We start from the raw sequence: 14,624 nt of genomic DNA, 5'->3' as shown, positions 1-14,624 counted from the left end.
TGACGTTGGCAGTCTCCGTTCCCGAGGTTGATGTAAAATTTGTTGTTCGGCTGCCCTGCAGAGGTGGAGCTCCGGAATTACCGCCGTTTCATGTTCGATTCTTGGTCTATTTTGAAGGAGCTCCACCGTACCTATGCTGTAAGTCAAGTCAGGGATAACGCTGTCTTGTCGATGGGGTACATAATAGTGGGCATGAGGATTCACATACCGTCTCCAACCCTTTGTTCAAAGGTTCTAGGTCTTCCCAGAGTCCTCCTTCAAAGGGACAATACGATTGAGGATGGTCCGGTCGTCCGTGCTGTCGGAATCTAGGGCCTGCCAGTGACATGAGCATCAGCATACCGAACCGCTGGGGGCAGGAGAGGTAACACTCATACGAAGTAACCAACGCGCATTGCCTGGAACCGCACACTCTCCGGTCCGACCTCGCCCGACTTCTCGCCCGACTTCTCGCCCTCCGCCGCGGGCCATGGTGCCCGGCGGCGAACCTCATAGAAGCCGGCATCGATGACTGCATTCGGGAAGATGGTCTCACTGTCTGGCCGTATATCGTTCATGAACCCGCCTGGCGCCGACGCAGGCTGGTCTGAGTTGAACAGGGCCGTATAGATGCGCACTTCGGCGCTGGGCGAGCCGTCGGACACCCACTGGATGTACGTTTTGGGCTTCGCTCCAGACCTGTCGAATACCGCCCTGACCTCCTTGACAAGGCCGGAGACGTCATCCTTTGTAAACGAAACGGCTTTGACGGGAAAGGGCATGTGCAGAAACCCTACGGTCTTGCCCGGGGCGAGACGGAAGTAGTCTTTGCTGTCAATTTCGCGGAAATCGGTGCGTTCAATGTACACCTTCTTGTCAACCTGATCTTGCGGGAACCCATGCTGAAGTCTTTGGGGGAAAGGGGGACGTCGAGGTCCTGCTCTTCCGCATCTTCTATGATTACCGGGAGGGGATCGAGAACGAGCATGAGGCGAGGAACGGTCCTTTCAAGGTAGCACCGAACCGACTGTTCGAAACGCTTGATTTCGATGGAAGTATTGGCTGTGGTAACACCGAGTTCGTTGATGAAGGATAGCAGTGCGCCCGGTGGTATGCCGCGTCGCCGGATCGCCTTGAGGGTGTAGAGCCGGGGGTCATCCCAGCCGCGGACGACGTTGTTTTCGATCAAGCTTCTTATGTCTCTCTTGCTCATGGCCGTCCCCTTGAGGTTCAAGCGGCCGTACTCGCGCTGCATAGGCTGGTATTCCACCAGGAGTCTGGCCATGTTAGCAGATGTCAGCCCATATCTTCACCATCCAACCTCCCAGCTAATCGGAAAACATACTGATTGAGCCATTCATAGCTCTCTCTCGACATAAAGAACTCGGTGGTGCACAAGCTGTGCGTGATGCCTTCAAAGCTGTCGCACAAGCAGTGAGCGAAGTCGTAGGTCGGGTATATACGCCACTTGGTGCCTGTCCGAAAGTGCGGCTGCTGGTTCTTGGGGATCCGGTAAGCTGCAATATCCCACATTTGAGGATTGGGGTTCTCAATGTCCTGCTTCATGCGGAGCCAAGCCGTCTGCGGCGCGTACTCGCCGTCTCGCATGCCGCGGAATTTGCTGAGGTTGGTCTCGACGTCCTGTTCTGCATGTCCGCACCGATATCGCGACGTTGAGCCGTCCTCGCCGCCGCGTTGCAGTTTGGTCTTGCTTTCATTGCAGTGGCACACGTACGCCTTCCCCTTCTTTATCAGTTCTTCGGCAACGTCATACAGACGCTGGAAATAGTCCGAGGCATAGGTGATCTTGTACGGGGTGAACCCTAGCCACCGGATTGTCTCTTCGATGGCCACAAAGTACTCCTCCTTCTCGGCGTCAGGGTTGGTATCGTCAAACCTAGGGCGGTAAGCGTCAACAGACGCCATGCAGTCTACCATGTTTTTGGGAAACCGATCACTTCCATACCTGAGAATCTACGAGGGGAGTTAGCAATGTCTATCTCAAAACACGCCAGAGATAGACTCACGGTCTTGCCGCCATGATATCTTGCAAACCCGAAGTTGATAGCAATGGCCTTTGAGTGTCCAAGCTAGACAAGAGTGTTATTACCATGCAACTACAAATACAAGGAGTCAGGGCAGTTAGTTACATGGAGATACCCATTCGGCTCCGGTGGGAAACGGGTGATAACTTCTTTGGGGAGTCGCAGCTTGAAGACCTCGGCAAGAAAACCACGCTTGAACATGGCATCCTGGTCGAGATTCTCTTTGGCCTCAACGGTCCTGCCCGTCGATTCTGGTGCTGGCGTCGGCTGGGCATTCCTCGATGCTGCAGTAGCGGCTTTCTTGGCCCGCTTCTGCATCCGCTTTTTGAGTTCATTCTTCGAGACCATTTCGCCAGTCTCTTCGTCAAGCTGCAGCTTGGTGGTTTGTTCGGTATTTGTATCCGCCATGATGATCGGTCTGCGAGATGCTTGCTGCTGAATACGTATGGTGGTTCCAACCTAACAGATCAGTGGCTTCAAGTGGCATGAAACAGAGATTGGAATTCGAGGCATTGAGTCACAAAGGCAATTATAATCTGCCCCGCCAGTGCAAACAACTTGCACCGGCGCACAGCATTCAGTCCGATTAACAACATGATTACGAGCGACCAGCGTGGTTTGGCCATCTCACTGTGGCATGTGCTTTCAAAGTGTGGACTTAATTAGTGTAGTAGAGGATTCCTTCTCGAATCGTCCTTGCAGGGTTCGTGGCAATTGAAGCGTGGGTCGGCTGGCATTGTCCAAATTGGCCGAGCTTATTAGGTTCCAGGTTGTTTACATTGACGACATGGAATGTTGGGTGAAGCACACGACAATAACAAAGCTAGCTACTTAACGTTACCTTAATAACACTGTCAGCCAATGTTGGTTCAACAGCAAGATCTTCACGACATAATTGGAATTGTTTCACTGTGTCGTTCCTCGTACAAAAGCACAGTCACAAGCACAGCAATTGAATCATGATACATGATACCCGTAGACGCTATTAAGTGAAGTTGCTGCCCTCTCTCTATTTTTGACTTCGGACGAACCAGGTTCACGAGAGACCCTGGCCTGGCCGTTCATCTGGAAGCATCCTGGAAGCAGCGGGGAATGACACCAGCTGGGAGGCTTGGCGCGCATGGTGGAGCGTCATTCCTGCCTTAGGCGGAAAAAATTCGCAAATTGACGGGTCCCCAAACACCCAAATACCCCTTGCGCCCCCCTTCGTTCCGAATTGTTCGCCCCTCTCAAGCGCCTCGAGACGTCCAGCAGACTCCTGCCTTCCGCGCTGCTGGATTCGACCCTTCCTCTGTCCTTGCCCTGTCGTCGCTCCAAGATTTTTCATCTCGTTTCTTTGACTTCAAACTAATTATTTTTCGGATCGCAGCAGCCCGTCCTCACCAGGTGCAGGCGCGGTGCTTGTTGCTTTCCTTTTGGTACGGTATTTTTGCTAGGAGTTGTGGCTCGTCCTGTGATTTGCTGGCCTCGGCGCGTCACACCTCAGCAATTAAAGTTCGCTGCACGGGGTACGAACACCGCAGTGCAGCGTCCAAAGTCAACAACAACATCGCTGCGGGTTCGCGTAAATCTTCCCGCCCGAGGCACAATACGCAACATCCACGGCTACACACCGGCGCGTTGTCTTCGCTCTTTCCCTCGCTGCGCCCGTCCTTCGTTTTATTTGCACCACATAATCTGTACTAATCTTCTTTATTCGTTGCCGACGATTTTGTCTTGCGGTTGTTATCTCGGTCACGGTTCTTAACACTCTGCGTACCCTCCTTGTTCACTATCCTTTCTTTTTCCTTTTCCCTTATTACACTACTCTGCCTGTCATTCTCTGGGCAGCCCGGCCTGTCTCCACCCCCGCCGATCGTCGATTGATGTTGAACTCTGCGAGCTGGAGGAAGTTGGATAGCGCACCTCAGCTTTCCTGCCATTTGCACCTTGGTACTAGGCAGAGTTTCTGAGATATCTCGGAAACCTGCCTTCCCAACAACTAAGCCAGCCGATTATGGGGACGTCAGTGGGTTCCGACGAGCCCGTTGTGGCTTCAGTCGCCAGCGATGCCTTCGACCCCTTTGTCACGAGCCCTTCAGGTCCCACGCGCCTACGGCACTCCACTTTTGACAGCCAACTCTTTTCCTTGGCACCTGGATCCTCTGCCGAGCAAGTAAAGCGCGCTATTGAGGCTCATTTACGAGACACCGAGCGGCGGATGGAAGAGGCTGGAAAATTAGGCACCGCCCTAGTTCAGCAACAAAAGCAGCTCACCGAGAAGCTCAGGGAGGTGGAGCAGCTACAGTCCGAGGCGGAGCTGAACCCGGAATTGCGACAGCGACTCATCGACATTGAGAAGGATTACAATGAGGTGGCTAGGGAGAGCGCCCGGGCCCTGTTGCCCAAGCAAAGAGTACCTAGCAACGAGGCCCAGGGTTCTCCGTACGCGGTAGAAGGCAAGGCTGCCAGGGTATGTGTCTCTCTAATCGTTTGCTGCCAGTTCTCAGACCGAGACTTACCTCTCCTTTACAGCGCTCCGTAAGCCCGTCCAAGTTCGAGAGCCTCGCCACGCCATCCCCGACCAAGTTCAGCATACCGAACCGCAAGGTCCGCAATCAGCCTGCTAGCCGAGTTCACGACATCGAGTTTGCTGCCGAGATCAGCACTTCCCTGATTGCCCAGGTCCGGAATTTGCAAGCCGTGCTTTCTGAGAGGGAAGAGGAGCTCAAGGACGTCAAGGCTGAGAGGGCAAGGCTCGAGATCGAGGCTGAGGGATTCCAGCAACGCCTAAAGAGCTTGGACGAGAGCGAAAACCGGTACAAGGACGAGAACTGGAATCTTGAGACCCAGATTCACGAGCTAATCGCTGCGCAAAAAGAGGGAGCCGAGCGCGAGAAGAAGCTCGCGCAGACTCTGAACGTCATCCAGTCCGAGAAGAGCGCCGTTCAGAGAGAGTTGGAGGAGACCAAGCACATCCTCGCCAAGCAAGACGAGAAGCACACGGCCGAGATCAAGAACCTTGAGATTGAGCTTGGCACCATCCGACGCAATGCTGTGGTTTTCGAGACTGAGCGCTCTGTCCTGCAGAGGAAAGTGGATGAACTCACGGGCCAGAACCAGGAGCTGGCCAAGGCATTCTCCTCTCTTCAGCGTGGACGCTTGTTGGAACGTGAATCCGGCCTCGGTGTGAGCGAAGAGGATTTCCACTCGGCCCCTGACCACAACACCCCGGAGCACTCGCCACCTCCGTCGCCGATGAAAGCAACCCCTCGACACTCTGCTCTTGAGTCGGAAACCCTGAAAACGTCACTGGGCCATGCGCAGCGGACCATCCAGACCCTTCGGACCAACATTCATCGGGAAAAGACCGAGAAGCTGGAATTGAAGCGCATGCTTCAAGACGCGCGGGATGAGATTGAGAAGCTCCGGAACGACCCGCATCCTCACCCTCCGAAGAAGAGTCGAAAGATCGAGGCAAGGGAAACCAAGAAGCCGCTCTTCAAGTTGACTCAGTTGGGCAGCGTACGACCGAGTAGGACCGAAGTCGTCGAAGATCCCGAATGGGAAGACCAGTCCGAGGTCCCCTCTCCCCGCCCATTGTCGCGCCGTAGCTCGACACTACGTCTCCCCGCAAACAATGCCGTGACCCTGGAGTCGAATAGCGACCACTTCGAGACGGCAAATGAGACCAGTGACGCGGCTTTCGAGACTGCACATGAGCGGGGGACTGAAACTGAAGACTTCCAGACTGGCGTCGAAGACCTCTCTGACGACGACGCCGCGACAGAAACAGAGGCCGGCCCATCGAGAGGAGCCAGCTCAATTAAGCGTCCTCCACCGCTGCCGCCGCATCAATCTAGCAACCATTACTCTTTTGACAGCACTGCTTCAACATCGAGTGACGAGGATGATTATCCGTTTGCCTCAGAAATGAAAACGCCATCTGCTTCGAGGATGCGAATGCGCGTCAGCCGCGGTTCGCTCGGCTCTCGCCGTTCTCGACAGTTCAGCGAAGGACCTAGCTTCCAGAGCAGTCCTGCAAGCGTGCATGCCAACAGCGCATCCGCTACGCCGGGCGGACAGAGCCTGTTTGCCGAGCTGAACGAGTTGGATAACAGCGATGAAGAGTCCCTCCCGGGCGCTGCTACTCCTGGCCGGAGAAGTATCCGGTCCACGCCCGCCACGCCGCGCAGCACCGTTCGAGGCCGATCCCCGCCGCCCGAGGTTCCGGCGCTGCCGAAGGTCATGGTTGACAGCGGCATGATGACCGAGCCAGTGTTTGTGGGACCAGTATCCGCAGATGCCGAGACTCAGGGAGAGCGCGAGATAGTGGCTTTATCACCCCGGAGCGACACCTTCCCAGAGCGACCAATTTCGATGCAATCTGTGATTGGCCCTCGCACTTCGCATGCCTCGACGCAATGGCTGGGAGACGAGCTGAAAGACGAGTCGTCGCGGCCCATATCTGCCTTCTCCTACAGCGACGCCAGCGTTCAGAACGACTGGGATTTGGACGCCAAATTGGCGCAGTTCCCGTCGCCTCCTGGCTCACAATCCGTGCCTCCAACCCTTAGCATGACTTCCATCCACGCGGAGTTCATCGAGCCCTTGTCTGAGCCCGAAATTCCATCGAGCCCGCCGTCGCTCAGCGTTTCTTCAATCCTTCATGAACAGACTGAGCCAGCACCGCAAGAGGTGCCCCCGCTTGAACTTCCAAACCTGTCCGTGTCGCCTCTAATCTCCGAGCATGTGGAACCCCGGGAACCGGAGGCCCCGTTGCTTAGTATCCCTGCAACTGTTGCTTCTCAAGATGTCGAACCCATCCCTCCCGCGCCAATCCCGCTGTCATTGTCGACTGTCCATGTGGAACAGGTCGAACCGGTTGCCGAGGTTGAGACACCCCCACCGCCACCAGCTGCCCTCTCATTCTCGACGGTGCTTGAGGAGCAGGTCGAGCCAGTTGCCGAGCCTGAGATACCTATGGCCCTCTCATTCTCAGCCGTTGTTGAAGAGCAGGTCGAGCCGGTTGCCGAGCCTGAGATATCGCCACCGTCGCCCGTTGCCCTTTCATTCTCGGCTATCGTTGAGAAGCAAGTCGAGCCGGTTGTCGAGCCTGAGCCTATTACTACTCTGTCGCCTACTAATCTCACGTTCTCGGGCATTCTTGGTGAACAAGTCGAGCCAGTCGAGCTGCCCGCGCCTGCGGTCGACGAGACCCCAGCGCTCAGCATCGGCATTCCTCTGCCTGCTTCTCTAACCCTCTCGTCAATTATCTCCGAGCACGTTGAGCCGCAGAGCCAGGATCCACCTCCTGTCCCGCTCTCTCTCTCACCCATCAACGTCGAGGAAGTGGCGCCCGCACAAGAACCGGCATCACCTGCTCCTGTGTTGGCATTTGTGCCTCTTCAGACACAGCATGTCGAGCCTCTCGAATCCTGCGCACCGCCTCTAAGCCTGTCATCTGTTGAAACTTGGGCCGTTGAGCCTCTCGACGCTCTGGAAGCCCCTCCTATGCTCTCGCTCTCGGCTATTGAGGCTCAGGTTCTTGAGCCCATAGAGCTAGATGAACCCTTGGTCGCTCCAGCGCTGAGCGTATCCGCGATATCGTCACTGCATACTGAGCCTTCGGAACCTCGGAGTCCAAAGAGGAACGCATTCATCATCCCGCGCGACGTGGAAGATGATGACTCGCCTGCGCAAGCATCATCTCGGGGTGTCTCGAATGTTCCCGTAACCGCAGACCAAGGAGCTCAAACTTCCTTGACAGCAGACGCAATCAGCCAACTCTTCAGGGAAAAGGCACGGAGTTCGGAAATAGGTGAACTCGACGGATCAAACTCTCTTCGCAGCATGGGTACTCCATCCACGGTGAGGATCCATCGACCTCGCCAGGAAAGCTTTGACGGGACGGGGCGGTCAAAGGGCAAAGCGGTCGACGTCGGCACCGATGCGTACGAGGCGCCACCTCTCCGCAGAATTGGAAGCTCTGCTAGCGCTCTTGGCGGCTCTCTTGACGACGTTCCGCCACTACCGCCAAATCACAAGGAAGTTATTGAGGCAGCTAGGAGTGGTTCTTCGCAAGGGGGCCAGGGAACTATCGGCAGCATGGGCCCGCCCTTGTTCCCTGCTTCGGCGCTGAAAGCTCAAAATCAGCCTTTCCGGCCACGAACTCCGACAGGCGCGAGGCGGCCCCTCTCTCCCATTTCTGTTGCGTCCGGCCGCGGGACGCCGACACCCCGTGCTGCTACCAAGTCCGGCTTTACTCCCGCGGGTTCCGAGGTGCAGTCACTCTCGAAGATGACGAGTCGCAGCCGCAAATCCTCCATCTCGTCGTTCACGTCCGAGGTGGATACGAGGTTCAACATGCATTCCGACGGCGGATTCCAAGGGCATGGGTTGGGATCCAACACGGATCCTCGCATGATTCAGGCGATTACGCAGACGATGATCGGCGAGTACCTTTGGAAGTACACACGTAAAGCTGGACGCGAGGAGATGTCGGAAAACAGGCACCGGCGATACTTTTGGGTTCACCCATACACGCGAATGCTGTACTGGAGCGACCGTGATCCTTCGACCGGTGGCCGTCATGAAGTCAAGGCCAAAAGTGTCCCGATAGAGGCGGTGCGTGTTGTTGCCGACGACAATCCCATGCCTCCTGGCCTACATCGGAAGAGCCTCGTCATTATCTCGCCGGGCAGGAGTGTCAAGTTTACCTGCACGACTGGGCAACGCCACGAGACGTGGTTCAATGCTCTCTCCTATCTGCTTCTTCGGACCACTAGCGAGGGTCAGACTGATGCCGAGGAGATGGCTGGTAACATCACGAGAGAAGACGTGGAAGAGTTTAACCCTTCTTACAGGACCCGACGGGCTAATGGTAACCGAATGGCACCTTCGTTGTCATCGTATAATTCACAACATACCCCGCGCGATTCTCCCACCATGGATATCACGCTGGATGTGCCTACTTTGACGCCGTCCCGTTCCAAGGCCTCGCAGGGTCGCACGTCGTTTGGCACGCTGAGCAGGATCAGCGGGTACTGGAAGGAGAGCAAGGTGCTGTCTGGGACTTTTGGCGGTCTGAAAGCCCGGAGCGTTTCTGGCCGGGATCCTGTCAGCGACATCTATGAGTCCAGTGAGGTGCAGGATAGCGCCGAGGATGTGAGACAGATGATTGAGCGGCAGGATCGCGAGGCTGACCGCCTTGAGAATGTCCGAGCATGCTGTGACGGTGAGTACTTGACCGATCTTGCTAGACAACGATGTGCGACATGGATTCTGATTCATTCTAGGAAAACACGACGTTGGGACCCTGACCAGCAGCGGGAAACGTGGACGCCATTCCCTAGCGGTCATGCACACGCCGTCGACAACGCCGACACCGACCCCCGCTGGGACTATCAGGTCTCGAGCGTGACGCGGTTGTCCGGGTCCATGTCCGGTTTCCTTGAGATAACATGGAGGCCATATCTACTGGGCATCGCTTCATAACCTTCTCGTCACTCGCTACAAAAAACCTTTCTTGAATTGGAGTTTCTCTCGCGGATACACCAACCTTCCACTGCGGATTTTTTACTTTATGACTTGATGAAGTTTCCTACGCGTCTTCCTTTTTCATCGTCGTCGCCTGTACCACCACCACCACACTCATCCCAACCGCATTCTGCGATCTTAATAGTCGCTATACTGTGACAGCGCGCTACAAACAATCGCAGTGTGTCCACCCCATACCAGCCGTTCGCCATCAGTCAGGTTCAGCCTGTGCATCATTCCTGTCTTGGGGACCACGGCGTTGAAGCATTCGAAACTTGTTCGCGCATGGCTTTGGCAGGTGTTTGGGTGCATCGAAGTCTTTTCGTCCAGGTGCTGGGTTTGGTTTCCTTGGTGGTTCAAGAAGAAAAATCGAAATCCCTGGCAAGTTTACTGGCAAACGGAAAATCGAAGAGAGAGCATTCGTTGCTGGCTCATAGCTGTTAGACTGCCACTAGCTGATCCGTGTTCGAGACGGCAAGGGGGTAGGAAATAGTCGGGGTTGTAGAAGAGTGGATGCGATGAGAGACAGCATATGATGACTGAATGAGAAAACTAAATTGGAAAATCTGGTGGTTTGGTGTGTTGTATGGGAAGTCATATGCAAACTTAGGTGGTTTGGTTTCGGACGCTCAGTTGAGGCACTCCATGTTGAAGCCGGGGAAAGATCCAAGTTCAACGTTACACAGCAGTTAGGAACAACTTGGATCCAAAGTTCTAGACTCGGCTCTTCCTAGGAGCTCGGACCAATCGAAGTATGACATAAGCCGGCAACTCGAACCGTTTCTGTATTTGTTGGTAACCTTCTTCAACATCTTTCAAACCGCCACCATACAACATTTCTAAGACTCCAAAATCCTGAAACATCATGACGGATACAGCTACAACGTCCGGGAATGCGACAGGCGCACCCATCGCGCCAGTTGCCATATTCAAGAAGCGTGGCGAAAAGGGCAGAGCAAACCTGCGGAAACGCCCTGCAACACCACCCCCGGCAAATGACAGCGACGATTCCGATTTCTTTTCCTCCGAGGACGAGTCGGGCCAGAGGATCAAGCGCAGAAAGAAGAATCCGGCCACTCTGGTTGCTTCCTCCAAAGACAATGCCGCCACGCGCGAGAAGGACGAGGTGCTGCCGAGCACCGTCTTCGAAGCCGACCGCAACGTCTCGCTCGACACAGCCAAACGCGACGCCACCAAGCAGAGCAACTGGTTTGACGTAGAAGCCACTGGCGACGACGACGACCTCTCGTCACGGAACCTCCTCGGCTCAACCCGCGCAATGCCATCCTCATCCAAGGGTTCCAAGACCAAGACGGAACAACAATATCAAGAAGACGAAAGCCTGCCAGACGGCACGTACAGGGGCCTGGCCAACCAGACGAGCTACATCCGGCGCAACCCGGACGCGCGCGCCGTGGGGCCCGTCAAGGCGCCGCCGAGCCACATCCGCACCATCACCATCACCGACATGGCGCCAGACGTGTGCAAGGACTACAAGCAGACCGGGTTCTGCGGGTTCGGCGACTCGTGCAAGTTCCTGCATGCGCGCGAGGATTATGCGCACGGCTGGCAGCTCGATCGCGAGTGGGAGAAGGTCACCAAGGGGAAGAAGGTGTTGGGTGGCACGGTGGTGGCCAGCGCCGAGCGGAAGGCAGCAAGGAGGGATGGGGGGAATAAGGATGGGGAGGATGATGATGAGGAGAACGAGGAGGCTATGTTGGATAACATTCCGTTTGCATGTATCATATGCAAGGGGCCCTACAAGTCCCCCATCGTGACGCGCTGCGGGCATTACTTCTGCGAGGCGTGCGCGTTGAAGCGGTATAGAAAGGACCCCGGCTGCGCGGCGTGCGGGGCGGGTACGAATGGTGTATTCAATGCGGCCAAGAGACTGCAGAAGCTGCTGGATAAGAAGAGGGAGAGGGCGGCAAGGAAACGGCAGGAGGCTATAGAGGCCGGTGAAGAGGTCAGTGAGGAGGAGGAGGAGGAGGAGGAGGAGGAAGAAGGGGGCGGGGATTAGCAATAGCAAGACTCATGAATGGCTCTCTGCACGGTCAATCTGTGGTGCTATTGTTCTCTTATACGGTGCTCTTCTCGGTACTATGCGCCCATGCTCCGTATCCCCGTCGCCGCCGCCGAATCATGATCTATACCTCATGGGATTTGCAATATGAACCGGATAACTCCACGTACAAACCCAGAAAGAGCCCCATGACAAACAAACTCAAGATATCAGCTAGACCCCCATCGTGAAATCATGCTCAATCCCGGGGGTTACACTGGCAATGAACTAAAGCGGAAGGCAGCGTTAGCAACGTGTCCTCGCATCGGCCGGGGCAGGCAACAAACATACCTTCAAAAACACCACCAGATACTGGTCCACCCGGATGGCCACTTCCTGGTCAGCTACGTCGTGCTGCACCTCTTCCCACTCATCGTTGTTATCGCTGCCGGCAGCGGCGTCACCTCCGGCGCCGCCGCTGACCTTGAGGCTGTTGAGCTCGCCCTCGAGCCCCTCCAGCCCCTGACTGCTGGCGGCGAGGAGGCCAGCCCTCTGCTTTTCCCTGCGCAGCTTGAGGGCGGCATCGGCACGGTCGAGGAGCGTCTTCATGACGGATGCGTGCTTGCACGGGTGCACGCTTGCCATCTTGACGTTGTTCTCGAAAAAGGGGAAGTTCTCGAGCGTCACCGTCTTGTCCTTGTAATCGCCCACAATGTCCTCCATCATCAGGTGCGGCGGCAGCGGCTGCCCGTTGGGCAGGTACCCGGACATGTACATCCGGGGCGTCCTGTAGTAGGGCGAGTAGACGATGTAGAGCGAGTATGTCCGTCTTCCGCTGTTGACAATTAGTCACGTCGCTTGGTCACGAAACATTCATTCGGTATTCCATTGCTTACCTATTCTTGCCATCCCCCTCGGCATCACGAATAATAGCCTCATCGTCCTCCTCATCTTCCATATCCGGAATATCATCCTCATCAATAACTTCCCGGTCGCCGACGTTACCCGCATCGTCCACGGTGCGCACCTCCCTGACCTTGAGCGGCTGTGAGCTAGTCAGGCCGCCCGTGCGCAGCCAGCCGTCATCGTCGTCGCCGCCGTTCTTGGCGCCCCCGCCTTCAACTACAGCCTCTTCGTGACCCGCATCGCCCGCAAAATCATCGTTCAGACGCCGGTGACACGGAACGTGCCGCGTCACCAGGTACTGCTTCCCCGGAGGCAGGTGGCTGATGCGCTTGGATGGTGTTTCGGCGTCGGCCCACGACCATGACGGGAACTTGAAGACTAGGTAGTCGCCTGCCGCAACGAACTCTTCGGGCGTGATTTCGCCCGTGTTGCGGAACGTTGACGTGTGGCTTGCGGGCGTGTACCTGTCGCGCAGGCTGTTGACGGTCGAGTAGATGATGTTCATGGTGAGCGTTTGGTCTTATAGCAGTTGGAGTGAGGAGGGAAGCGGGGTGTGGGGTCAGCTTGTAGTGTAGCTTTGGCGAGAGGCGGTGATGGCGAACCGTCGCGATATAGCAAGGTCAAGTTGCCCTGGTGCAAGTAGAAGGTGGAGAGAAATATGATGTCCAGATAGAATGATGATATACCCTAGGCCTTCTGCAAAGAAGACTGCAATGTATCAAGTGACTGTGCCGACGGAGCCTCGTGACAGCCTTGCACCGATGACCGAAGGCGGCCAGATAGCTGCGCATGCCTGAAGCACGCTTGGCGGGGCTGGGTGTCAGCGGCCCCGCTGTGCTGGGGTAGGAGGGCTGCCCCACTTTACAGCACACATGATTACATAATGCCTAGCTAACCTCAACGTTTACTCGAACGCCAGGTCCTCAAGCTCATTTACAGTTTTTCACTACCGGATGCACAGGGCTTACTTGGAATTGAAGAGAGAAGCTTACGAAGGACAGGTACGGTAAACGAGGTTGAACTCTATCCAACAGAAGGACAAGGTGGCTGGGTCTGTCAAAACTCAAAAGACTCCCACCGCAAATAACGCTATCTCAAGCAAGCGTCTGTTGATCAGACTTTAGAAGAAGAACGTCCCCCAGGACTGGTCCCTTGTGGTCCCCGGCATGCCATAGTACCCTCCAAAGGCTTTCCGTTCCCTGCTGGCCTGCCCACAGTATACCCAAGTCTGGTCTATCAAGCTGCCCCGGATGATAGGCCTGAGCTTGATTTCGCCCGACAGCCATGCCTCGACTGTTACATCCAAGTCTCCTTGGTCTTTTTCCCCGGATCCAACTATCCTGACTCTATCGCCATCCCACTCTTGCACTTGGTGGAGGTGTACAGTGAACACGGCCTTTAGGGTCGACTCGAATGCTTCCGCTTTCTCCTCTGTACAAGTATGCACCAGTCCAGTCGCCAGTCACCCACTCCTCCAGCTTAGCGCGGTTTCCAAAGACCGACGGCGAGGTATTTGCGCATAGCGCTCGATGCTCCTCCAATACCGCCTTAATCTTTGGATATTTCTCCTCCTTGGCCACAGCAATGGCCTCGTCGTAGTGAATGCCGTCTCGAAGACCGTCATCGCCCAGCCCAGCTATCAGCTCTAACAAGGGCGTTCGCTCCTCGTTCATTGCCCTGAGCATTGCCGAGCCAGCGACCCTGTCGGTGCTGCCCAGTCCATCCCACTGGCCGGGCCCGAGGCTAACATTGATCTCCCTCATCAACCGCTTCAGGTGGTCTCGAGCTTCCTTGTAAAGTCGAGCGGCATTCGGCGCATTCCCGCTCTCTTGCTCTTTCTTGGCATAAGCTTGCGTGGCTATAACCAACATTGCAAGGGTCACCAGAAAGAACGGATTGACGGAATATATCCTTGGGTCTGGATATATTGGAACTCTCTTGAGCGCATCCATGCCAAGAAGTTTCCATGGCTGCGGCCGATTTCTCGAGGTTGAATATGGGTTCCGGCGGTGGCCAAGGCTGGTTAAGGACACTCGCGCGAGCTCCATTGTGCAAAGTTTTCGCATTGCGGTATGCTTCCGCACAGTTCCCCAGCTTCAGCTCTACTTGTACCATTTGGGGGTGCAACTCAGGCGTCGTGTCCGGGCCGTGCCTCGCTATGGGGATTCTCTTCA

At 55.7% G+C, this 14,624-nt stretch overlaps 5 protein-coding genes across 5 annotated transcripts; 2 read left to right on the top strand and 3 right to left on the bottom strand.

Moving 5' to 3' along the window:
* Positions 1-27: 27 nt before the first annotated feature.
* Positions 28-2,432, bottom strand: N656DRAFT_833851 (glutaminyl-tRNA synthetase; the record flags this gene model as incomplete). The annotated part of the gene is made up of 6 exons (XM_064818700.1): positions 28-315; positions 378-810; positions 849-1,256; positions 1,325-1,876; positions 1,990-2,069; positions 2,130-2,432. 6 exons carry the CDS (start codon positions 2,430-2,432, stop codon positions 235-237), a joined length of 1,857 nt encoding a protein of 618 aa, XP_064675182.1. The 3' UTR covers positions 28-234.
* A 1,588-nt stretch (positions 2,433-4,020) lies between these two features.
* N656DRAFT_698996 (uncharacterized protein) lies at positions 4,021-9,426 on the top strand (the record flags this gene model as incomplete). Its single annotated transcript, XM_064810752.1, has 3 exons — positions 4,021-4,476; positions 4,539-9,240; positions 9,302-9,426. The coding sequence occupies 3 exons, from the start codon at positions 4,021-4,023 to the stop codon at positions 9,424-9,426; spliced, it is 5,283 nt and encodes a 1,760-aa protein (XP_064675181.1).
* A 981-nt stretch (positions 9,427-10,407) lies between these two features.
* Positions 10,408-11,562, top strand: N656DRAFT_698504 (uncharacterized protein; the record flags this gene model as incomplete). Its single annotated transcript, XM_064810717.1, has 1 exon — positions 10,408-11,562. One exon carries the CDS (start codon positions 10,408-10,410, stop codon positions 11,560-11,562), a length of 1,155 nt encoding a protein of 384 aa, XP_064675180.1.
* Positions 11,563-11,586: 24 nt separating this feature from the next.
* On the bottom strand, positions 11,587-13,248 carry N656DRAFT_773769 (uncharacterized protein). Its single transcript, XM_064814127.1, has 3 exons — positions 12,441-13,248; positions 11,896-12,379; positions 11,587-11,832 (listed from the first exon to the last, which is right to left on the bottom strand). Exons 1-3 carry the CDS (start codon positions 12,953-12,955, stop codon positions 11,779-11,781), a joined length of 1,053 nt encoding a protein of 350 aa, XP_064675179.1. The 5' UTR covers positions 12,956-13,248; the 3' UTR covers positions 11,587-11,778.
* Positions 13,249-13,570: 322 nt separating this feature from the next.
* On the bottom strand, positions 13,571-14,321 carry N656DRAFT_794065 (uncharacterized protein; the record flags this gene model as incomplete). Its single annotated transcript, XM_064817233.1, has 2 exons — positions 13,571-13,818; positions 13,898-14,321. 2 exons carry the CDS (start codon positions 14,319-14,321, stop codon positions 13,571-13,573), a joined length of 672 nt encoding a protein of 223 aa, XP_064675178.1.
* Between the last annotated feature and the right edge of the window lie 303 nt (positions 14,322-14,624).

The sequence above is a fragment of the Canariomyces notabilis genome, assembly GCF_033297395.1.
Source record: "Canariomyces notabilis strain CBS 508.74 unplaced genomic scaffold N656scaffold_1, whole genome shotgun sequence".
Taxonomy (NCBI): domain Eukaryota; kingdom Fungi; phylum Ascomycota; class Sordariomycetes; order Sordariales; family Chaetomiaceae; genus Canariomyces; species Canariomyces notabilis.
Note: the sequence above shows the minus strand (reverse complement) of the source record. Positions and strands in the feature narration are given on the sequence as shown.